The 27303-nt window shown below is 36.1% G+C and overlaps 1 protein-coding gene across 7 annotated transcripts in view; it reads right to left on the bottom strand.

Annotated features, from left to right (window-relative positions):
- Positions 1-1927: 1927 nt before the first annotated feature.
- RPS6KA6 (ribosomal protein S6 kinase A6) overlaps positions 1928-27303 on the bottom strand; it is a 158700-nt gene continuing 133324 nt past the window's right edge. For 5 of the 7 annotated variants that reach the window (XM_059051260.2, XM_067023965.1, XM_067023964.1 and 2 more), the window contains 2 exons: positions 4928-5068; positions 1928-3683 (listed from right to left, as the gene is read on the bottom strand). In XM_059051260.2, coding sequence (XP_058907243.1) covers positions 3558-3683; positions 4928-5068 — 267 coding nt within the window. In that variant the 3' untranslated portion in view covers positions 1928-3557. The remainder of the gene's footprint in view (positions 3684-4927; positions 5069-27303) is intronic. The other 2 variants (XM_067023968.1, XM_067023967.1) reach the window with 1 other exon arrangement.

Here is a 27303-nt window from a genome sequence, read left to right as displayed (position 1 = left end):
CTTTTTGCTGAAAATAGCTGTTCTGTGAGAATGGAAGTTCTGATTCCGGGAAGGGGAAGGGTAGAGGTCCTTTTGGAGCACAGAATCCTTCTGGAGTAAGCTTTAATCATTGGAGTCCTCTGTGAGGTACTCAAGTAGGATAGCATGCGGGAGCTGGAAAGTCAGGGGGAAGAGAATGTAGAGAATGCCAAAGACATACATTGCCTAGTTTAAAGCCTAAGTTTTCTAGTTGATCTTAAAGCCAAGGTAAGTGGTTCTTTCCCCTTCAGTAAGGGCCTCTTACTGTCAGGAAAATATTACTCAATCAGTATGAATAAGTTTCTGTGGGAAGTACTATTTTAACATGATGTTTCAAAGAGGAGACATTATAAACCAGCAGTCCCCAACCTTTATAGCACCAGGGACTGGTTTAATGGAAGACAATTTTTCCATGGATCGCGGGGGTGGTGATGGTGGTTCAGGCGGTAATGCAAGTGATGGGGAACGATGGAGAGCGGCAGACAAAGCTTCACTTGCTCACTCACCCACCGCTCACCTCCTACTGTGTGGCCTGGTTCCTCACAGGACACAGACTGGTATGAGTCTGCAGCCCGGGGGGTTGGGGACCCCTGTTATAAACACCAAGCATCTATTCTTAAGGTTTCAAGTTGCCTATACGTATAAAATCCCTTTGGGATAACCAGAGGTGCTATCAAAGTGCTTTACTATGTTTAATTACCAATGGCAATAAATGACAGAAATCAAAGTTTAGGCATTCACGGATCTAAGAAAATAGACTAAAGTTTGATTTTCATGAAAGAACTAAAACCATTGTTTTTTTCCACAAAATCACCAATACCAGCACTACATTTTAATTTTCCTATGAATGGTTTCCTGAGTTTATTCATAATAATATGTGTTTAGGACAATAGATGGTAAAGTCTATCTGGGCAAATCTGGTTTTTCCCTTAGAGAAAACAATACAATATCCTCTCCTTTCCAGAACAACAATAAAAACCCTAAACTGTGCTATGATTAAATACTATCAAGAACCATCAACTAGAAAGAAAAGCAATGCAAAAATAGTGTTCACAAATCCATTAGAAACCAAAGTATTCTAAAGTCTCAAAGAAAGGATTTGTTTATACTGGTTAAGTATTTGTAGAAATCCCATCAAAAAATGTCCCATTCATATCTGCTTTTGTTGCTCTAGAGTTCTAGCCAAAATAGACATGATTAGGCATCACTACCTGGGTTCCTTCTAAAGAATGAGGGTGTAATTTGAAGTTTTCCCTTATAATAAGGTTGCCCCCTACTACTGTTGTTAAGCTACCATGTTCGAATATTCCAGAAGAAAGTTCTCACAGTTATTGGGAAAATCCACTAGCACATCTGCGTCTTTTATACACTGTCAATCCTCACTGAATGATAAGGAATCATGCTGTTCATTGCTTATTTCTGATCATGTTCCTTTCAGGAAGGGACTGTATGGCATGACCTTTCTGAGCAAACTCACTGAAAAATTAAGATAATCTACTTTCAAAAACTTCTGATTATGGAAAGACTGGAAGTTATTTTGTGGTCATTTTTCATTTTCCAACTTTACTTACCCTAATTCTACTACTACAAAAGCATACATGGAAAGAGTATTTCTGTCCTGAAAAGCTGAACACCAAAATCATACCTCTGAGTTTGTCATATCAATTCTGATAAGAAGATATAACATCACAAACAAGATATGACAAGAGGAAAATAAGCCAGAATATGAGAACACAAATTGTCACACACAAGTACTTCTAGTAATAAAGCAAAATGAGGAAAGAAAAAGCCAAACTGGGACATAAAAATCTGCAAGATATGATCCCAGTATGTTTCTAAGTAATGTTTTCCATTGTAACACTAGATGTTTTTAATGTCTTTCCATTATTGCAAAAGGACACCTCAAAATAAGGATACATACTTTTATATATCACACACAAGAAATAGACCTTTGTGAATGGAATATACAGCACTTACATTATAAAGAGAATTATGTATAGTTTCTTTTATTAAATACTGAAGTTACAAGTCTCCTAGACTAAATTTTATACTTCAGCACTCAATAATCACCTCTCTCTGAACTAAGCAAAATAAAATACACAGCAAACAGTATACCAAGTACGCACAAGTAGATCACTTATATTCACTAAAGAAAAGTGTAATATCCTCCAGTTTACATTCATGAGTTCCTTCTGTCAGTAGCAGTAGCAGTAGCAGCAGCAGTAGTAGTAGTAATGGTATTTAAAGTAGTAGTAATGGTATTTTCTTCAACAACACAAAAAGATTCTTTCAAATTCCATCATTTAGAGAAAACAATACATACCATGCAGTGGATCTGAATCATAAAATTTAATAATAGGACAAATTTGGCCAGACCTTTTTATTATAAATATTATTTTAAAATGTGTTCAAATTTTATGCAGATCATTAGCATTACTTCCTATTTAAGAAGACTGTTTATCTTCTTTAAGTAAACTATTATGTAGCATTATCTAAAATTTACTGAAGTGCATTATAACTATATCATGTGTGCTAAGCTCACAAATCCACTATAGTAAAGTTTCAACTATATGACCATAGGATTAAAGATAGATTAATATGCTACACTGTAATTCAAAGCACATGGAAGTCCAAAAAACAACAGTGTAGTTCATTATAAAGGGACAGATGATAATTAAATCCAATCAGTTAAATTGAAAGTCAGCTTACATAACACCAAGGTAGTACCAACACCATGTACTTTATTTTCAAAGGCTTAACTATGACCTATTTAGTAGATTACAACACCAATATAAAGCCTTTGGCTAAAAATTTCTTCACTTGTACTACAATTCCATTAGATGTAAAATTTACAGAAGCCTTATGAAAATCTTTATTTCTAGATGAGGCCACTTATGGATAATATACAGGTCTGTCGGCACACATTATATGTGATTTAATTCTTCTGTAAAATTTGGCATCAACCATATTAGGAGTTCACATATTAGCACAAATGATTTTTTAATCTGGCACCAAACTACTATGTTTACATTTTAGTAACTACAGAGAGTCAAATGAATGGAGTCCTTTGGTTACACACAATAAGCTTCTACAATACATTTTTTGTTTTTCTTAAAAAAAAGAGGCTTATTCTTTCAGGATCTAATGTTAAAAAATATTGACATTGCTTGGCATTATACTATTATACTTTCATTTAAATTGTTGGCAATGATTCCCCAAACCATTATTTTACACAACCAGAAAAACTATTAAAGTGACTTTATTTGAAAGGAACTTTAGAAGTTAGTGTGCAGAGAAGTTGGTAGGACCTTGTAGACACCAATTTTATACTTAAACACTTGGACACTACTGAAAAACAATGCAGTATGAATATTGTGGACCTGTATATATTTTTTATCTCACTCTCCCTTAAAAAAAGGAAGCTTAAACATAATATTCAAGTAATGTAGTAGAAAACAATGCCTTTGATATAAGATTAGACAAACAGCCACACATTTAAATTTTTATTCATCCAGTTTGGCTGAGGAACACTAAAAATCTTACAGGCCAGTTGATGTTCGCTTTTTCATGCTCCGTCTTTGAGCTAATCTTGAAGCAGCAACAGGCTCTAGGACTGGTTGAAAGGTCTTATGAGTCAGGGCAGAATATGTGGCGACCACTGCTCCCTAAAATAATGACAAATATCACAAAATGAATAACAATCTCTGGAAGTAAGAAAACTTCCACATTATATCATGAGAAATTTAACTAGAATACAACTTTTTTTCCCCCAGGAAAATAATTGAGAATCCTTAAACTGTGTATTGATGCTCCCTTGATTAATTAACACTTGATTACTTGTATATTTTTTACTTCAATAACTATGCTTCTTACAAATTTTTAAAACATGAAAATATTATTTTTACCAGTCTTTCAAAACTCATTGAATTTGCTTTTAAATATCTTTTTAATCTCATTTTTAATAGGAATTGTATATATTTAAGGCATACAACATGTTATTTTGATATATATAGTAAAATTATTACTATAGTCAAGCTAATCAACATATTTTCTCTTCACACAGTTATCACTTTTTTGTGTGATGAGAGCACCTGAAATCTTAGAAAATTTCCAGTATTCAAATAGTCATCAGGCTTCACATTAGATCTCTAGACTTATTCACCCTACATAACTGTAACTTTGTATGCCTTAACAAATATCTCCCCATTTCCACCACCTCCGTGGTAACCACTGTTCTATTCTGTTTCTACATATTTGACTTTTTTAGATTCCACATATAAAAGAGATCATGTACTATTTTTCTTCGTGTTTCTATGTTATTTCCCTTAGCAATAATGTCTTATGGGTTCATCTATGTTGTTGCAAATGGCAAGATCTTCTTTCAAAAAGCTGAATAATATTCTATTATATATAATATATTCCACACACACACACATCACAATTTCTTTACCCTCAGAGATTATCTGCACTCCCATGTTCATTCCAGCAATATCAAAATGGTCAAGATATGGAAACACTTTAGTGTCCATCTACAGATAAATGGATAAAATGCTAAACTTTAAAATCTAGGTTCAATGTCTATAAATATGGAAACCAATGGTTATTAATTTAGGAACCACTAGCCATCTTTTGTTTCCATACAAAACTTGAATTTAGTCTGCTCCTAGCCCCAGTGTCTCTTAAGAGCAAGTCAAATACAATCAAGAACTTTTTATTTATCATCAGTAAGGAAGTAGGTAAAGAAGTTTGTTACTTAAAAAAACAATGCAAACCAAAACATCTATAAATATACCTTTAAAAAATAAAGATACTTTAAAGTAATTATATGTGTCATCAGTGGATGGCATGCAATGGCATTATTAGGTATCAAGCATTTAGAAGGTGCTTAAAAGTATGTTTTTCTTTTTACCTTAACAACATGTAATGTATCATTTCTATTTGGCTGATCATTTGGCAACTGATCTCTGTGGGTTATCCATGAGTGTTTTAATACTTGTTCTGTAGTGTACCGCTGCTGTGGGTCCATATGCAGCATATGGGAAAGCAAATCCTAAATTAAAATGAAAAAAAAAAATATATATATACATATATGAAACTACATATCATTAAAGGTTTTAGTAAAATATATCATTTCACATTTTCTCAAAGTATGAAAGCATTAATAGCTTTGCAATCTGTTTTATTTTACCCATCATTAGGGAAAATAAAACCCATACACTGCATAGTTAACTGTCAAAAGAGAATCTTAAAACAGATTTTTCAAAATATAGTATATCCTTATTTACCATTCTACAATCAGGGGATACCAATTCTGTGTAAATGGAATGTGGTTAGTGAGGGAGGAGAAAAATGTAAAGTAGCAGGAACTATGGTGGAATGTGCTAAATGGTCAGGAGGAGAAAGGAACTATTGATCTTTGCTGGTAATCTGGGCCCCAAAGTATAAGGGTATCTGTTTACAGATACAACATCATAGAAGGGAGGGTCCCATGTTGTTAATATGCTCAGTAACTGGTCGTTTACTGTATAAAATACTAAAGAAAGCAAAATATAAATCCAAGGTTAGCAGCTGACTGCTAACATTGTCGTGGTCAGAATATCATACATTTTTCATCAGAGTAAATGTGAATATGCCTATTTTCTCTATGTTGTAATAAAACCTTATAAATGTAATATAACCTCATAGTAAAACACAATTTTAAATCTATTAAATTATGTAACAATTTAAAATAAACTATCTCTACCAATCATCTTTTATAGAAAGGAGAATTAAACTCTCCTTAACAAGCATCTACTAATATAGAAACAAAAGCATTTGTGAAATTTTCATCACTAGCAGAAGCAGTGAGAAACCAAAGACTACACTGTAATGTCAGAATTTGAAGAATAATGTAATTGGTTGAAACTATGTAGGAGTAGAACAACCAATCAAAAAATCTATTGGAAAAAGAACATATGTGCAGAAATAAATGAAAAAATAATATTATAAAGAACATAACAGTGAATTACATCAATAAAACAGACATAAATGATAATCATAAAAATGATTAAAGTTCCAAGGACTTTTGTGCCTCTGGCCAAGATGTAAAACCAGGAACTGGATTCACTCACCTGGTTGAAACCCAGCCCCTCCAAAAAAAATACCCATAAAATATAGAAAGCAACAGTTTTCAAGAGATCAGATATTAGGCAATGAAGGAAAGTAACCCCTAAAAGATGGGAAACAAATCACATAAGCCCTGTGATTGCTCTAGCTTAGAACCTTGAAGGAGTTTTCAGGATGCTGGGTAGGTAAGGAAAACTCAGGCAGAGCCTGGCAGATTCCCTGTGGTGATGAGGCAGACTGAGAGTCAAGGAAGACCAGGGCAGAGAGTGCAAGAACGATTAATGAAGAGGTAAGAGGAACAGAGAGAGAACCCTGTAGGGGGTCTCTTTCAAGTGTCTTCTACCACAAACCCATATGTGGTGAAAAAAATAACAGAGGTCATGGGAAGAACCGTATGAAAGGTTTAGAGGGAAATGGGAGTTCACGCAGGGTGAAGAATATTGTCTGTTCCCACCAGTCAGACTGGAAAATCTCATATTCATGGAGTATATGGTAGAGAACTTGAAAGAAACCTGCCTGAGTAGTGAGTATCCCTAGATTAAACACTGCTCTGGTCCTGCCTAAAAATATCTTAAAAGGAAGGCACAAAAGTATCAATTGTTTTCCCTAACTTAACTCAGAAAGTAGCTCAAGAATGGGAATACAAAAGCATCCAGCAATCACCAAGGTAAAATTCACTATGTCAAGCTTCTTATCCAAAATTACAAGGCATACAAAAGAGAAGGAAAATATAATGCAAAATGAAAATTTAAAAAATCAATCAAAATTGACCCACAACTGAAATATATGTTCAAAAGTTAAGAGACACAGAAGATATAAAAAGAAACAAATAAAACAGAGATGAAAACTAAAATGTGAGACAAAAAAAAAAAAAAGTACCAAATAGGATTAATGGCAAATTTTAGATGGCAGGTAAAAAGACTGGTGAAGACACGGCAATAGACACTATAAAAAATAAAAAAAAAAGTGCAAAACAAACAAGCAAAACAACAGAGCATCAATGAGCTATGGGACAACTTCAACTGACAAAGCACACAACTGCAATTAGAGTCCCAGAAAGTAAGAGGGAAGAAAACAATATTTGAAGAAATAATGCCTCTAAAATTTACAGATTTTATGAAAACTATGAACCCACATATCTAAGAAGATCAGTGAACCCCAAGTAAAAGAAATAAAAAAATTACACCAAGGGACATGAAACCAAATTGCTCAAAAGACAGAGAAAACTTTAAAAGTAACTGAATAAAGAAAAAAGACATGTTACATATGATGAAACAAAGATAAAAATAAAAGCCCCATAGGCACATACATTTAGCTGCCCTGGGATAACCCCACCCACCAGTGGTGAGGTACCAGCCCTAGGTCCCCCCAGACCCTGAAGACAGTCACCTAGGCCCCTGGTCCCACCAACTAGCAAGAGAGCACCAGCCCTGGGACCACTGGGGCTGAACAGCCAGTCATGCCAGGACCCAGCCCTGCCAAACAGTGGGCTGGCAGCCACCAAAACACAGGGCCTGGAAACCAACTGGGCTGGGAGTCAGCCGTGCCTGCCAGCACACCCAGAGTAGTGGCTCCACCACAACAGAAGAACCCACGCAGCACACACATCAGGCACTCCTAGGACATATAGCTCTGGTGACCAGAGTGGAGTATGCTGATTGGCCCCATAGGATATCTCCTACATAATGCCACTTCTCCAAGATCAGGAAACATGACTGACCTACTTAATAAATAGAAATAAACACAGAGAACTGGGCAAAACGAGGAGACAGAGGAATATGTTCCAAACAAAGGAACAAGACAAAATCTCAGAAGAAGAACTAAACAAATTGGAAGAGAGCAACCTACCCAATAAAGACTTCAAGGTAATTATCATAAAAATGCTCAGTGAACTTGGGAGAATAATGGATGAACACAGTGAGAAGTCTAACAAAGAGTTACAAAGTATAAAGAACAACAAAACAGAGCTGAAGAATACAATAGTTGAAATTATAAAAAACAAAAAAAACAAAAAACACTAAGAAGGAATCAAGAGTACGTGGCATGATACAGAGAAACAGATCAGTGAACTGAAAGATAGAATAATGTAAATCAGCCAAGCTGAATAGAAAAAGGGAAAAAGAGAATTTAAGAAGTGAGGATAGCTTTTAAAAGATTTCTGGAAAAAATACCAAGAGTACTAATATTGACATTATAGGGGTCCCAAAGAAGAGAGAAAAGGACACAATTTATTTGAAGAAATAATAACTGGAAACTTCCCCTACCTGGGAAAGGAAATAGATATCCAGGTCCAGGAAGCAACTGAGTCCAAAACAAGCTGAATGAAAAGCAATCCACACCAAGGCACACTATAACTAAAATGGCAAAAATTATAGATAGAGAATCTTAAAAGTGACAAGAGAAAAGCAGCTAGTTACATACAAAGGAATTCCCATAAGACTTTCAGTTGACTTTTCAGCAGAACCTGCAAGCCAGAAGGGAGTGCCAAAGTGATGTATTCATAGTGATGAAAGGACAAAACATACAACCAAGACTACTCTACCCAGCAAGGCTATCTTCAGGTTTGAAGGAGAGAGAATGTTTTACAGAGAAGCAAGCACTAAAAGAGTTAGGTATCACTAAACTAACAGCTCTCCAAGAAATGCTAAAGGGACTTCTCTAAGTAGCAAAGGCAAGACCAAAACTAGAAATATAAAAATTACAAAAGGCAAAATCTCAGTGGTAAAGGCAAAGGCACAGTAAAGGTCAACCACTTATAAAACAACTAGGAAGGTTAAAAGACAGAGTGGTAAAATCACCTATATATACACATAAAGTAGTTAAGAAATACACACAAAAAGCATGCAAAATATGATGCCAAAAGCATTAAACATAAGAGGGGTATAGGGCTTCCCTGGTGGTGCAGTGGTTGAGAGTCCGCCTGCTGATGCAGGGAACATGGGTTCGTACCCTGGTCCGGGAAGATCCCACATGCCGCAGAGTGGCTGGGCCCATGAGCCATGACCACTGAGCCTGCGTGTCTGGAGCCTGTGCTCTGCAACGGGAGAGGGCACAACAGTGAGAGGCCCACATACCACACACACAAAAAAAGAGGGGTATAAAAATGCAGCGTTTTTAGATGAGTTCAAACTTAAGAGATCATCAACTGAAAATAATCATATATATTGTGAAATATGAACATCATGGTAACCACAAAGCAAAAACCTGTAACAGACACACATACACCCCCCACACACACACAAGAGAGAGGGAGAGAGAGAGAAAGAGAGGAATCCAAACATAACACTAATGATACTCATCAAATCACAAGGGAAGAGAGCAAAAGATGAAGAAAGATTAAAAAAGACAAAAACAACCAGAAAAAAATTAACAAAATGGCAATAAGTATTGATATATAACTATTGATAATTATTTAAAATGTAAATAAATTAAATGTTCCAATCAAAAGACATAGAAAGTGGTTGAATGACTAAAAAGAACATGACCATCTATATGTTACCTATAAGACACTCACTTCAGATGTAAACACACACAAAAACTGAATGTGACAGGATAAAAAAGGTATTCCATCAAAATGGAAATGAAAAAAAAGCTGGGGTAGCAATACTTTTTTAGATGAATAGACTTTAAAACAAAGACTGTAACAAGAGACAAAGAAGGACATTACATAATGATGAAGGGGTCAATCCAGCAAGATGTATATCAATTGTAAATATATATTAAACCAAAGTTGGAATACCTAAATACATAATGCAAATACAGACATCAAAGGACAAATTGACAGTAACACAATAATAGTAGTCGATGTCAATATCACACTTACATCAATGGAGAGATCATCCAGACAGAAAATAAATCAGGAAACACTGGTCTTAAATGACACGTTAGACTAGATGGAAATAATACAAATATACAGAACTTCTGATCCAAAAACAACAAAACCCACATTTTTTCAAGGGCACATGGAACATTCTCCAAAGACAGTTCACATGCTGGGCTGCAAAACAAGCCTCAATAAATTTAAGAAAACTGAAATCATATCAAGCATATTTTCCAACAATGGTATGAGACTAGAAATCAAGTACAAGAACAACAACAAAAAACTTCAACCCCCCCCCACACACACACATGTGGAGTCTAAACAACATGCACTAAAACAACCAATGGATCACTGTAGAAATCAAAGAGGAAATAAAAAAATAGAGACAAATGAAAGCAAAAACACAATGATCTACAATCTATGGGCCACAGCAAAAGCAGTTATTAGAGGGAAGTGGATAGTGATCCACGCCTGTATCAGGAAGCAAGAAAAATGTAAAACAATCTAACCTTACACTTAAAGGAGTTAGAAAAAGAAGAAAGAAACAAAACTCAAAGTTAGTAGAAGGAAATAAATAATAAAGATCAGAGCAGAAACAAATGAAATAGAGATTAAAAACCTCTAGCCAGACTCATCAAGAAAAAAAGAGAAAGAGCCCAAATCAATAAAATCAGAAGGGAAAGAGGAGAAATAACTAATAGCACAGAAATAAAAAGGATCATGAGATTACTACAAACAGTTATACTGCAAAAATGGACAATCTAGAAAAAAATGGATAAATTCCTAGAAACATACAATCTTCCAAGACTGAACAGGAAGAACTAGAAAATGTGAACAGACCAATTAACAGTAATAAAACTGAATCAGTAATAAAAACAATTCCCAACAAACAGAAGTCCAGGACAAATTGCTTCACTGATGAATTCTAAAAATATTTAAATAAGAGTTAACACCCATCCTTCTCAAAGAATTCCTAGAAAATTAAACAAAAAAAGAATACTTTTGAACTCATTTTATAAGGCAAGCATAATCCTGATACCAAAACCAAAGATACCACCAAAAAAAGGAAAATTACAAGCTAATATCACTGATGAACATAGATACAAAAACCCTCAATAAAATATTAGCAAACTAAATTGAACAACCTATTAAGAGGAACACAAAATAATAAAGTAGGATTTATCCTAGAGGTGTAAAGGATGCTTCAGTATCTGCAAATCAATCAAAGTGATACACCACATTAACAAATTGAAGAAGAAAAATCAAATGATTATCTCAATAGATGCTGCAAATGCATTTGACAAAATTAAACATCCATTTATGATAAAAACTCTAAACAAAGTTGGTATAGAGGTAATATACCTCAACATAATAAAGGCCATATATGACAAACCCACAGCTAACATCATAATCAATGATGAAATCTAAAAGCTTTTCCTCTAAAATCAGGAACAACATAAAGACGTCCACTCTCACCACTTATATTTAACATAGTACTGGAAGTCCTCACCAAAGGAATCAGACAAGGAAAATAAATAAAATCAATAAGGAACACAGTCCTTAAATGATACATTAGACCAGATGGACTTAACTGATATCTATATAGTGTTCCATCCAAAAGGAGCAGAATACACATTCTTTTCAAGTGCCCACGGAACAGTTTCCAGGATACATCACATGCTAGGCAACAAAACAAGCCTTGGTAAATTTAAGAAAATTGAAATCATATCTAGCTTCTTTTCTAACCATGATGCTATGAGATTAGAAATCAACTACAAGAAAGAAACTGCAAAAAAACCACACAAGCACATGTAGGCTAAACAATATGCTCCTAATCAACAAATGGATCACTGAAGAAATCAAAGAAGAAATAAAAAAAATACCTAGAGACAAATGAAAATTGCCGGAAGCCGTCCAGCATTGCCAACTATTGCCTGAGCAAAGCTCGGCGAGAAGTTATGGCATGAGGAAGCAAAGCTCCTCTCCCTGTGGGCGGCGGAAAGCATCTCTTCTGATTCTAGGAAAATTCTTGCTAAAAACTGAGGGGGTTTCTGGAGGGTTTAGGCCAAGAAGATGGAAGTATTACAAAGCAAATCCCCCTTGGTACGAGACCACAACAACCCCTGTAACCACAACAGTAGCTATACCCACTGTAAATAATTTACTTTGGAAAAAAGTCCCTTGTTCAGGCAACAAAGGAGTGTTTCAATTAAGGAGTAGAAGTTTAAAGGAAGAATTAGATGAGCTATGGCCCATAGAAGGAATAAGGGATATAGACGGGAAGCAAATAGTGGGGTATTATGTATAGGATGCCCTCAAATGGTGGATTATGTGATATGCCCCCTCTCCGGTATATTGGAGGAAAAAGAGAGAAGCAGAAGGACTTTACTGTAAATATTTTACGAATGAATTATATGTAACTATGAAAGTTAAAATTGATTGCCTTACGTAGAAAATAGAATTGTATTTTCACACAATGTGTTTTGAACAAGGTATTGAGAATACTGGGACACAGGCCAATATATGATGTTAGCTGAAGTAGAAAAGAATAATTAGCTTTCTAGACCTAAACATCCTGTTTGCGCGATAAGATCTTAAGACGGAACAATGCTTGCTAATGTTTCTGTATGTAGGTGTAGAAATGAGGTAATGAGTCAAAAACAGGAGTTACGTAGAAAATGCTGATGCTATTGTTTAGAAAATCCTATATAAGAAATGATATGTCAAAAATAAAGCTGTCAGAAGCTTAACAGAAGCTCCTGCACCTACCCCCTTGCCCCGTTTATTTATTTATTTTTCTTGCCGACGCCGTTGCCTCCATCTCAGGGAACCCTGGTTCTGCCGGGGCTGGACCTCGGTAGAAAATGAAAACATGAAGATCCAAAAGATATGGGATGCAGCAAAAGCAGTTCTAAGATGGAAGTTTATAGCAATACAAGCTTACCTCAGGAAACAAGACAAATCTCAAATAAGGAAGCTAACCTTACACCTAAAGGAATTGGAGAGAGAAGAACAAGCAAAACCTGAAGGTAGTAGAAGGAAACATAAAGATCAGAGTAGAAATAAATTAAATAGACACTAAGAAAACAATAGAAAAGATTAATGAAACTAAAAGCTGGTTCTTTGAAAAGATAAACAAAATTGATAAACCTTTAGCCGGACTCATCAAGAAAACAAGGGAAAGGGCCCAAATTAAAATTAAAATTAAAAAGGAGAAGTTGCAATGAACACCACAGAAATACAAAGGATAATGAGAGATTACTACAAGCAACTATATGCCAATAACCTGGACAACCTAGAAGAAATGGAGAAACTCTTGGAAAGGTACAATCTCCCAAGACTTAATCAGGAAGAAATAGAAAATATGAATAGACGAATTACATGTACTGAAATTGAATCTGTGATTTAAAGCTTTAAACAAAATACCTATGACATTATTCAAAGAACTAGAACAAATAATCCTAAAATTTATATGGAACCATAAAAGACCCAGAATTGCCAAAGCAATCCTGAGGAAAAAGAACAAAGCAGGAGGCATAACCAACCCTCCCAGACTTCAGACAATACTATGAAGCTACAGTAATCAAAACAGCATGGTACTGGCACAAAAGGAGACAGACAGATCAATGGAACAGAGTTGAGAGCCCAGAAATAAACCCACACACCTATGTGCAATTAATCGTTGACAAAAGAGGCAAGAATATACAATGGGGAAAAGACAGTCTCTACAGCAAGTGATGCTGGGAAAGCTGGACAGTCACATGAAAATCAATGGAGCTAGAACACACCCTTTCACACCGTACACAAAAATAAACTCGAAATGGCTTAAAGGCTTAAATATAACACAAGATACATAAAACTCCTAGAAGAGAGTGTAACAGGGAAGAGCCAATCTTGACTCCATGTTGGACCTGTTTCTTTACTTTAACCTTTGCTTCCTGTTGCTTTTGTTCACTGACAGGATACTGTCTATACATAATGGCCTGCCTTGGGGAACTCTGCCACTCTGTGTGAATGTTAAACCAAAGTGTCTTTGTTCAGGGAAACATCCTGACCCTGTCCACCTGTGAACGGCTGCAAGAAAGAAGAAATTAACACATCCCCTCCCCAAGGCTGGCCATTTCAGGAGATATTTGCAAGACATAGCCTTTTTATTTTACTTCCTCACCTCCTCCCCCCCTCTATTCTATAAAACAAACTGGCATCCAGACTCTGATAAGGTGGTTTTTTGGAGACATTAATCTGCCATCTTCTCAGTCTGCCAGTTTCCTGAATAAAGTCATATTCTGTGCCTCAACACCTCATCTCCCAATTTATTGGCCAGTCGTGTGGCAAGCAGAGCGAGCATGGATTCGGTAACAAGAACACAGGCAAAACATTCTCTGACATACATTCTACTAATGTTTTCTTAGGTCAGTCTCCCACGGCAACAGAAATAAAAGCAAAAATAAATAGGACCTAATTAAACATATAAGCTTTTGCACAGTAAAGGAAACCATAAACAAAACGGAAAGACAATCTACAGACTGGAAGAAAATATTTGCAAATGATGTAACCAACAAGGGTTTAATTTCCAAAATATACAAATAGCTCCTACAATTCAATGACAAAAATCCACAAATAACTCAAATGAAAAATGGGCAGAACACCTAAATAGATGTTTCTCCAAAGAAGACATACAGATGACCAAAAGGCACATGAAAAGATATCATCACTAATTATTAGAGAAATGCAAATCAATATTACAATGAGGGATCATCTCAAACCAGGCAAAATGGCCATCATTAAAAAGTCTACAAATAATAAATGCAAGAGAAGGTGTGGAGAAAAGGGAATCCTCTTATGCTGTTGGTGAGAATGTAAATTGGTGCAGCCATAATGGAAAACATTACAGAGGTTCTCAAAAACTAAAAATAAAGCTGCCATATGATCCAGCAATCCTGGATCATATACCCAGCCAATACTATAATTCGAAAAGATACATTCACCTCTATGTTCATACCAGCACTATGTACAATAGCCAAGAGATGGAAGCAACCATCACTAAGTGTCCATTGACAGATGAATGGATAAAGAAGTTGTGGTACATACATAGAATGGAATATTACTCAGCCATAAAAAATAATGAAATAATGCCATTTGCAGCATCATGGATGGACCTAAAGATTATCATGTTAAGTGAAGTAAGTCATCAAGAGAAAGACAAATACCATATGATATCACTTTTATGTAGAATCTAAAATACAATACAAATGAACATATCTACAAAACAAAAACTGACTAACAAATATAGAGAAGAGACTTGTGGTTGCCAAAGTGGGGAGGGTGGGGGAGGGAAGGATTGGGAATTATGGATTAGCAGATGCAAACTATTATATATAGGATGGATAAACAACACAGTCCTACTGTATAGCACAGGGAACCATATTCAATACCCTGTGATAAACCATAATGGAAAAGAATCTATATCTATATCTATATCTATATATAACTGAGTCACTTTGTTGTACAGCAGAAATTAAACACAACATTGTGAATCAACTATACTTGAACAAAATTACAAAAAAAACACCACTCCCAACAAATAAAGGTCCTAGACCAGATGGCTATACAGGCGAATTCTACCAAACATTGAGAGCACAGTTAGCACCTATTCTTCTGAACCTAGTCCAAAAAATTGCAGAGGAAGGAACACTTCCAAACTTATTCTGTGAGGCCACCATTACTCTGATACTAAAACCAGACAAAGATATCATAAAAAAAGAAAATTACAGGCCAATATCACAAATGAACAAAAGACACAAAAATATTCAACAAAATACTAGAAAACTGAATCCAACAATACATTAAAAGGATCATACAACATGATCAAATGGAATTCTTCTCAGGGATATGAGGATTTTTCAACATCTGCAAACCAAACAGTGTGATACACCACACTGACAAGTTGAAGAATAAAAACCATATGATCATCTCAACAGATGCAGAAAAAGCTTTTGACAAAATTCAACATCGATTTATGATAAAAACTCTCCAAAAAGTGGGCAAAGAGGGAACCTACCTCAACATAATAAAATCCATATGTGAAAAACGCACAGCTAACATCATACCCAACAGTGAAAAGCTGAAACCATTTCCTCTAAGATCAGGAAGAAGACAAGGATGTGCATTCTTGCTACTTTAATTCAACATAATTTTGTAAGTCCAATCCACAGTTATCAGAGAAGAAAAAGAAATAAAAGGAATTCAAATTGGAAAATATGTAAAATGGTGATTGTCTGCTGATGACATAATACTATACATAGAAAATCCTAAAGATGCTACCATAAAACTACTAGAGCTTAACAATGAATTTGGTAAAGTTTCAGGGTACAAAATTAATGCACAGAAACCTCTTGCATTCCTGTACACTAACAAAGAAAGATCAGAAAGAGAAATTAAGGAAACATTCCCATTTACCACTGTATCAAAAAGAATAGGAGTTTCAAGATGGAGGAAGAATAAGATGTGGAGATCACCTTCCTCCCCAAGATACATCAGAAATACATCTACATGTGGAACTGCTCCTATAGAACACCTACTGAATGCTGGCAGAAGACCTCAGACCTCCCCAAAGGCAAGAAACTCCCCATGTACCTGGGTAGGGCAAAGGGAAAAGAAAAAACAGAAACAAAGAAGAGGGACAGGACCTGTACCTGTGGAAGGGAGCTGTGAAGGAGGAAAGGTTTCCTCACACTAGAAGCCACTTTGCAGGTAGAGACTGCAGGTGGCAGAGAGGGGAAACTTCAGAGCCATGGAGAACGCAGGAACAGGGGTGTGGAGGGCAAAGCGGAGAGATTCCTGCACAGAGGATTGGAGAAGATCTGCACTCACCAGTCCGAGAGGCTTGTCTGCTCACTCACCATGGAGGGTGGGGGCTGGGAGCTGATGAGGCTCCAGCTTGGGAGGTCGGATCCCAGGGAGAAGACTGGAGTTGGCTGTGTGAACACAGCCTGAAGGGAGCTGGTGCACCACGGATAGCTGGGAGGGAGTCCGGGAAAAAGTCTGGACCTACCGAAGAGGCAAGAGACTTTTTCTTCCCTCTTTGTTTCCTGGTGTGCGAGGAGAGGGGATTAAGAGCGCCCATTAAAGGAGCTCCAGAGACAGGTATGAGCCACAGCTATCAGTGCGGACCCCAGAGACAGGCATGAAATGATAAGGTTGCTGCTGCTGCAACCAAGAAGCCTGTGTGCGAGTACAGGTCACTATCCATACCTCTCCTCCCAGGAGCCTGTGCAGCCCACCACTGCCAACGTCCTGGAATCCAGGGACAACTTCCCTGGGAGAACGCACTGCATGCCTCAGACTGATGCAACATCATACCGGCTGCTGCCGCCACAGGCTCGCCCCCCATGCGTAAACCTCACTATCCCCGACTGAGTGAGCCAGAGATGCTGAATCAGCTGCTCCTTTAACCCCATCCTGTCTGAGGGGGAACAGATGCTTTCAGGCAACCTACAAGCAGAGGCCAGTTCAAATCCAAAGTTGAGCCCCGGGAGCTGTGCGAACAAAGAAAAGAAAGGGAAATCTCTCCCAGCAGCCTCAGAAGAAGTGGATTAAATCTCCACAATCAACTTGAGGTACCCTGCATCTGTGGAATACCTGAATAGACAACAAATCATCCCAAATTGAGGAGGTGGACTTTGGGAGCAAAGATATATTATTTTTGCCCCTTTATCTCTTTTTGTGAATGTGTATGTGTATGCTTCTGTATGTGATTTTGCCTGTACAGCTTTCCTTTCACCATTTGTCCTAGGGTTCTGTCTGTCCATTGTTTTTTGTTTTTTAGTTTCTAAATTCTTTCCTTAATAATTATTTTTATTTTTTATTTTAATTCACTTTATTTTATACTCTTTCTTTCTTTTTCTTTCTTTCCTTCTTTCTTTCCTTCTTTCTTTCTTTCTTTCTTTCTTTCTTTCTTTCTTTCTTTCTTTCTTTCTTTCTTTCTTTCTTTCTTTCTTTCCTTCTTTCTTTCTTTCTTTCTTTCTTTCTTTCTTTCTTTCTTTCTTTCTTTCTTTCTTTCTTTCTTTCTTTCTTTCTTTCTTTCTCTCTTTCTCTCTTTCTCTCTTTCTCTCTTTCTCTCTTTCTTCCTTCCCTTCTATTTTTTATCCCTTTTATTCTGAGCCACATGGATGAAAGGCTATTGGAGATCAAACCAGAGGGCAGTGCTGTACCTCTGAGGTGGGAGAGCCATCTTCAGGACACTGGCCCAAAAGAGACCTCCCAGCTCTACGTAATATCAAGTGGTGAAAATCTCCCAGAGATATCCATCTCAAGGCTAAGACCCAGCTTCACTCAATGAACAGCAAGCTACAGTGCTGGACACCATATGCCAAACAAGGAAGACAGGAACACAGCCACATCCATTAGCAGAGAGGCTGCCTAAAATAATAATAAGGCCACAGAAACCCCAAAACACACCACCAGACGTGGACCTGCACACCAGAAAGACAAGATCCAGCCTCATCCACCAGAATACAGGCACTAGTCCCCTCAAACAGGAAACCTACACAACCCACTGAGCAAACCTTAGCCACTGGGGACAGACATGAAAAAGAATGGGAAATAAAAACCTGAAGTCTGTTAAAAGGAGACCCCAAACACAGTAAGTTAAGCAAAATGAGAAGACACAAAAACACACAGTAGATGAAGGAGCAAGGTAAAAACCCACCAGACCTAACAAATGAAGAGGTAATAGGCAGTCTACCTGAAAAATAATTCAGAATAATGATAGTAAAGATGATCCAAAATCTTGGAAATAGAATGGAAAAAAATACAAGAAACGTTTAACAAGGGCCTAGAAGAACTAAAGAGTAAACAAACAATGATGAACAACACAATAAATGAAATTAAAAATTCTCTAGAAGGCATCAATAGCAGAATAACTGAGGTAGAAGAACGGATAAGTGACCTGGAACATAAAATACTGGAAATGACTACTGCAGAGCAGACTAAAGAAAAAAGAATGAAAAGAACAGAGGACACTCTCAGAGACTTCTGTGAAAACATTAAACATACCAACATTAGAATTATAAGGGTCACAAAAGAAGAAGAGAAAAAGAAAGGGACTGAAAAAATATTAGAAGAGATTATAGTTGAAAACTTCCCTAATATGGGAAAGGAAATAGTTAATCAAGTCCAGGAAGAACAGAGACTCCCAACAGGATAAATCCAAGGAGGAACATGGCAAGATAGATATTAATCAAACTATCAAAAATTAAATACAAAGAAAACATATTAAAAGCAGCAAGGGAAAAACAACAAATAACACACAATGGAATCCCCATAAGGTTAACAGCTGATCTTTCAGCAGAAACTCTGCAAGCCAGAAGGTAGTGGCAGGACATATTTAAAGTGATGAAGGAGAAACACCTACAACCAAGATTACTCTACACAGGAAGGATCTCATTCAGATTTGATGGAGAAATTAAAAACTTTAAAGATAAGCAAAAGCTGAGAGTGCTCAGCGCCAACAAACAGCTTTACAAAAAATGCTAAAGGAACTTCTCTAGGCAGGAAACACAAGGAAAGGAAAAGACCTACAATAACAAACCCAACACAATTAAGAAAATGGGAATGGGAACATATATATCGAAAATTACCTTAAATGTAAGTGGAATAAATGCTCCCACCAAAAGACACTGACTCGCTGAATGAATACATGAACAAGACCCATATATATGCTGTCTACAAGAGACCAATTTCATACCTAGGGACACATACAGACTGAAAGTCAGGGGATGGACAAAGATATTCCATGCAAATGGAAAGCAAAAGAAAGCTGGATTACCAATTCTCATATCAGACAAAAGAGACTTTAAAATGAAGACTATTACAAGAGACAAAGAAGGACACTACATAACGATCAAGGGATACATTGAAGAAGATATAACAACTGTAAATATTTATGCACACAACATAGAAGCACCTCAATACATAATGGAAATACTCACAGCCATAAAAGGGGAAATCGACAATAACACAATCATAGTAGGGGACTTTAACACACCACTTTCACCAATGGACAGATCATCCAGAGTGAGACTAAATAAGGAAACACTAGTTTCAAATGATACATTAAACAAGATGGACTTAATTGATATTTATAGGATATTCCATCCTAAATCAACACAACACACATTCTTCTCAAGTGCTCATGGAACATTCTCCAGGATAGATCATATCCTGGGTCACACATCAAGCCTTGGTAAATTAAAAAAATTGAAATCATATCAAGTATCTTTTCCAACAACAACACTATGAGACTAGATATCAATTACAGGAAAAGATCAGTAAAAATTAGAAACACATGGAGGCTAAACAACACACTACTTAATAACGAAGTGATCACTGAAGAATCAAAGAGGAAATCAAAAAATACCTAGAAACAAATGACAGTGGAGACATGATGAACCAAAACCTATGGGATGCAGCAAAAGCAGTTCCAAGAGGGAATTTTATAGCAATACAATCCTACATTAAGTAACAGGAAACATTTCAAATAAACAACCTAAACTTGCACCTAAAGCAATCAGAGAAAGAAGAACAATAAAACCCCAAAGTTAGCAGAAGGAAAGAAATCATAAAGATCAGATCAAAAATAAATGAAAAAGAAATGAAGTAAACAATAGCAAAGATTAATAAAACTAAAAGCTGGTTCTTTGAGAAGATAAACAAAATTCATATACCATTAGCCAGACTCATCAAGAAAAAAAGGGAGAAGACTCAAATCAATAGAATTAGAAATGAAAAAGGAGATGTAACTGACACTGCAGAAATACAAAGGATCATGAGAGATTACTACAGGCAACCCTATGCAAGTAAAATGGACAACCTGGAAGGAATGGGCAAATTCTTAGAATTGCACAACCTTCTAAGATGGAACCAGGAAGAAATAGAAAATATGAACAGACTAATCAAAAGCACTGAAATTCAGACTGTGATTAAAAATCTTCCAACAAACAAAAGCCCAGGACCAGATGGCTTCACAGGCGAATTCTATCAAACATTAAGAGAAGAGCTAACACTTATCCTTCTCAAAGTCTTCCAAAATATTGCAGAGGGAGGAACACTCCCAAACTCATTCTACAAGGCCACCATCACCCTGATACCAAAACCAGACAAAGATGTCAGAAAGAAAGAAAACTACAGGCCAATATCACTGATGAACATAGATGGAAAAATCCTCAACAAAATCCTAGCAGACAGAAACCAACAGCACATGAAATGGATCATACACCATGATCAAGTGGGGTTTATTCCAGGAATGCAAGGATTTTTCAATATACGTGATACACCATAGGAACAAATTGAAGGAGAAAAACCATATGACAATCTCAATAGATGCAGAGAATGAGTTCAACAAAATTCAACACCCATGTATGATAAAAACCCTCCAGGAAGTGGGCACAGAGGGAACTTTCCTCAACATAGTAAAGGCCACATATGACAAATCTACAGCCAACTTCATCCTAAATGGTGAAAACTGAAGCCATTTCCACTAAGTTCAGGAAAAATAAAAGGTTGCCCACTCTCACCACAATTATTCAACATAGTTTTGGAAGTTTTAGCCACAGCAATCACAGAAGAAAAAGAAATAAAATGAATCCAAATTGGAAAAGAAGTAAATCTGTCACTGTTTGCAGATGACATGATACCATACATAGAGCATCCTAACAATGCCACCACAAAACTACTAGAGCTAATAAATTAATTTGGTAAAGTAGAAGGATACAAAATTAATGCACAGCAATCTCTGCCATTCCTATACACTAATGATGAAAAGTCTGAAAGTGAAATTAACAAAACACTCCCATTCACCATTGCAACAAAAAGAATAAAATATCTAGGAATAAACCTACTTAAGGAGACAAAAAACCTGTATGCAGAAAATTATAAGACATTGACATTGATGAAAGAAATTAAAGATGATACAAATAGATGGAGAGATATAACATGTACTTGGATTGGAAGAATCAACACTGTGAAAATGACTCTACTACCCAAAGCAATCTGCAGATTCAATGCAATCCCTATCAAACTACCACTGGCATTTTTCACAGAACTAGAACAGAAAATTTCACCATCTGTATGGAAACAAAAAAGACCCCGAATAGCCAAAGCAACCTTGAGAATGAAAAATAGAGCTGGAGGATTCAGGCTCCCTGACTTCAGACTATACTACAAACCTACAATTATCAAGACAGTATGGGGGCTTCTCTGGTGGCACAGTGGTTCAGACTCCGCCTGCAAATGCAGGGGACACGGGTTCAAACCTTGGTCCGGGAAGGTCCCACATGCCACAGAGCAACTAAGCCCATGTGCCACAACTACTAAGCCTGTGCTCTAGAGCTCACAAGCGACAATTACTGAAACCCACTTGCCACAACTACTGAAGCCCATGCCCCTATAGCCTGTGCTCCACAAAAAGAGAAGCCACTGAAATGAGAAGCCCACGCACCACAACGAACAGTAACCCCTGCTCGCCGCAAATAGAGAAAGTCTGTATGCAGCAATGAAGACCAAATGCAGCCAAAAATAAAGTAAATAAAATATATTTTTTTAAAAAAGACAGTATGGTACTGGCACAAAAACAGAAATATAGATGAATGAAACAGGATAGAAAGCCCAGAGATAAAACCACGCACATATGGTCACCTTATCTTTGATAAAGGAGGCAAGAATATACAGTGGAGAAAAGACAGCCTTTTCAATAAGTCGTGCTGGGAAAACTGGACAGGTACATGTAAAAGTTTGAAATTAGAACACTCCCTAACACCATACATGAAAATAAACTCAAAATGAATTAAGGACCTAAATGTAAGTGTAGACACTATCAAACTATTAGAGGAAAACCTAGGCAGAACACACTATGACATAAATCACAGCAAGATCCTTTTTAACCCCCCTCCTAGAAAAATGGAAATAAAAACAAAAATAAACAAATAGGACTTAATGAGACTTAAAAGCTTTTGCAGTGCAAAGGAAACCCTAAACAGGACCAAAGGACAACCCTCAGAATGGAAGAAACTATTTGCAAATGAAGCAACTGACAATGGATTAATCTCCAAAATTTACAATCAGCTCAATATAAAAAAACCAAAAAACCCAATTCAAAAATGGGCAGAAGACCTAAAGAGACATTTCTCCAAAGAAGATATACAGATTGGCAACAAACACATGAAAGAATACTCAACATCATTAATCATTAGAGAAATGCAAATCAAAACTACAATGAGATATCATCTCACACCGGTCAGAATGGCCATCATCAAAATATCTAGAAACAATGAATCCTGGACAGGGTGTGGAGCAAAGGGAACACTCTTGCACTGTTGGTGGGAATGTAAATTGATACAGCCACTATGGAGAACAGTATGGAGGTTCCTTAAAAATAAAAATAGAACTACCATACGACCCATCAAGCCCACTACTGGGCATATACCCTGAGAAAACCATAATTCCAAAAGAGTCATGTACCAAAATATTCATTGCAGGTCTATTTACAATTGCCAGAATATGGAAGCAACCTAAGTGTCCATTGACAGATGAATGGATAAAGAAGACGTGCCACATATATACAATGGAATATTACTCAGCCATAAAAAGAAACGAAATTGAGTTATTTGTAGTGAGGTGGATGGACCTAGAGTCTGTCATACAGAGTGAAGTAAGTCAGAAGGTGAAAAGCAAATACCGTATTCTAACACATATATATGGAATCTAAGAAAAAAAGAAGGTCATGAAGAACCTAGGGGCAAGGCGAGAATAAAGATACAGACCTACTAGAGAATGGACTTGAGTATATGGAGAGGGGAAAGGATAACCTGTGACAAAGTGACAGAATGGCATGGAACTATATACACTACCAAACGTAAAATACATAGCTAGTGGGAAGCAGTCACAGAGCACAGGGAGATTTGCTCAGTGGTCTGTGACCACCTAGATGTGTGGAATAGGGAGGGTGGGAGGGAGGGAGATGCAAGAGGGAAGATATATGGGAACATATATATATGTATAACTGATTCACTTTGTTATAAAGCAGAAACTAACACACCATTGTAAAGCAATTATACTCCAATAAAGATGTTTAAAAAAGAATAAAATACATAAAAATGAACCTACTCAAGGAGGCAAAAACCTGTACTCTGAAAACTATAAGAAAATGATGAAAGAAATGGAAGATGACACAAACTGATGGAGAGACATACCATGTTCTTGGATTGGAAGAATTAATATTGTGAAAATGAATATATTACTCAAGGCAATCTACAGATTCAGTGAAAACCCTATCAAATTTCCAATTGCATTTTCCATAGAACTAGAACAAAAAATTTTAAAATTTGTATGGAAACACAAAAGAACCTGAATAGCCCAAACAATCTTTAGAAAGAAAAACAGAGCTGGAGGAATCACACTCTGTGTCTTCAGACTATACTACAAAGCTACAGTAATCAAAACAGTATGGTACTCGTACAAAAATAGAAATATATATCAATGGAATAAGATAGAAAGTGCAGAAGTAAACACACACATCTTTCCTCAATTAATCTATACTAAGGGAGGCAAGAGTATAGAATGGAGAAAAGACTGTGTCTTTCATAAGTGGTGCTGGCAAAACTGGATAGCTACATGTAAAAGAATGAAATTAGAACATTCTGGAACAGCATACACATAAATAAACTCAAAATGGATTAAAGACCTTAATGTGGGGCTTCCCTGGTGGCACAGTGGTTAAGAATCCACCTGTCATCCATGAACACAGGTTCAAGCCCGTGTCCTGGAAGATCCCACATGCCATGGACAGATTAGCGCATGTGCCACAACTACTGATCCTGCACTTTAGAGCCCACAATCCTAGAGCCTGTGCTCTGCAATGAGAAGCCACCTCAATGGGAAGCCCGTGCAACTCAACGAAGTGTAGCCCCCACTCCCACAACTACAGAAAGTCGGCGTGCAGCAACAAAGACCTAACACAGTCAAAAATAAATTAAATAATTTTTTTTTAAAAAGAACTAAATGTAAGATCGGATACCATAAAACTCCTTGTGGAAAAACATAGGCAGATCACTCTTTGACATAAATTGCAGCAATATCTTTTTGGCTCTGTCTCCTAGAGTAATGAAAAAAAAAACAAAAATAAACAAATGGGACCTAATTAAACTTAAAACCTTTTGTACAGAAAAGGAAACCACAAACAAAATGAAAAGACAACCTATGGACTAATTAAGGGATTAATCTCTGAAATATACAAACAGCCCAGGTAGCTCAATATCAAAAAACCAAATAACCCAAACAACAAATAGGCAGAAAATCTACATAGACATTTCTCTAAAGAAGACATACAGATGGCCAACAGGAACATGAAAAGATGTTTAACATTGCTAATTATTAGAGAAATACAAATCAAAACTACAATGAGGTATTACATCACACTGGTCAGGATGGCCATCATCAAAAAGCCTACAAACAATAAATGCTGGAGATAGTGTGGAGAAAAGGAAAACCTCCTACATTGTTGGTAGAAATGTAAATTGGTGCAGCCACTATGGAGAGCAGTATGGAGGTTCCTAAAACATTTTAAAATAATGTTATCATATGATCCTGCAATCCTAATCCTGGGCATATATTGGGAGAAAACCATAATTCGAAAAGATACATGCATCCCAATGTTCATTGCAGCACTATTTACCATAGCCAAGACTTGGAAACAACCTAAATGTCCATCAACAGATGAAATGAGAAAGATGTTTCATACATATACAATGGAATAATACTCAGCCATGAAGAAGAATGAAATAACGCCAAAGCAACATTGGTGGACCTAGAGATTATCATACTAAGTGAAGTAAGCCAGATAGAGAAACACAAATATCATATCACTTATATGTGGAATGTAAAAAAAAGTGATACAAAATTAACATATTTACAAAACAGAAACAGATTTACAGATGTAGAAAAGAAACTTATGGTTACCAAAGGGAAACGGCGGGGGAGTGAAAAATTGTAGGTTTGTGAGTAACATATACACACTAATATATATAAAATAGATAAATAACAAGGACCTACTGTATAGCACAGGGAACTATTCTCAATATTTTGTAATAACCTATATGGGAAAATAATCTGAAAAATAATATATATATGTATATGTACAACTGAATCACTTTGCTGTTCACCTGAAACCAACACAACATTGTAAATCAACTATACTTCAAATTTAAAAAAGAAATAAAATACATCAAATTGCAAGGGAAGGAGTAAAACTGTCACTATTTGCAGATGACATGATGGTACATAGAGAAAATTCATGTCTCCACCAAAATGCTATTAGAACAAATAAATTTAGTAAAGTTGCAGGATACAAGATTAATATAAAGAAATCTACTGCTTTTCTATACACTAATAATAACCTATCAGAAAGAGAAAGCAACAAAATAATCCAATTTAAAATCACATTTAAAAGAACAAAATACTTAGGAATAAATTTAACCTGGGAAGTGAAAGACTACCCTCTGAAAAGTATAAAATATTGATGTAGGAAACTGAAGACAATAAAAATAAATGAAAGATATCCTTTGTTCTTGGATTGAAAGAATATTGTTAAAATGCCCATACTACCCAAAGCAATCTACATATTTAATGCAGTCCTATCAAAATACCCATAACATTTCTCAGAGAACTAGAACAAATAATCTTAAAATTTATATGGAACCAGAAAGGACCCCAAATTGCCAAAGCAATCTTGAGAAAAAAATGAGAAAGCTGTAGATATCATGCTCCCTGATGTCAAATTATACTACAAACCTACAGTAATCAAAACATTATGGTACTGGCACAAAAACAGACACATAGATCAATGGAAAAGAACAAGGCCCAGAAACAAAAATGATGTATATATGGTCAATTAATCTCCAACAAAGAAGACAAAACAATACAGTGGGAAAAAGACAGTTTCTTCAATAAAAGGTGTTGAGAAAACTGAATAATTACATGCAAAAGAATCAAACTGGACTACTTTCTCACATCATATACAAAAATAAAATAAAAATAGATTAAAGAATTAAGACCTGAAACCATAAAACTTCTAGAAAAAAAATAAACAGTACACTCGTTGACATCAGACTTAGCAATATTTTTTGAACATGTGTCCTCAGGAAAAGGAAACAAAACCAAAACTAAAGAAATGGGACAACATCAAACTGAAAATGTTTTGCACAGCAAAGGAAACTATCAAGAAAACAAAAAGGAAGCCTACTGAATGGAAGAAGATATTTGTAAATAATATTACTGATAAGGAGTTAACATCCAAAATACACAAA

This window comes from Kogia breviceps, chromosome X (assembly GCF_026419965.1).
Source record: "Kogia breviceps isolate mKogBre1 chromosome X, mKogBre1 haplotype 1, whole genome shotgun sequence".
Lineage (NCBI taxonomy): Eukaryota > Metazoa > Chordata > Mammalia > Artiodactyla > Physeteridae > Kogia > Kogia breviceps.
Note: the sequence above shows the minus strand (reverse complement) of the source record. Positions and strands in the feature narration are given on the sequence as shown.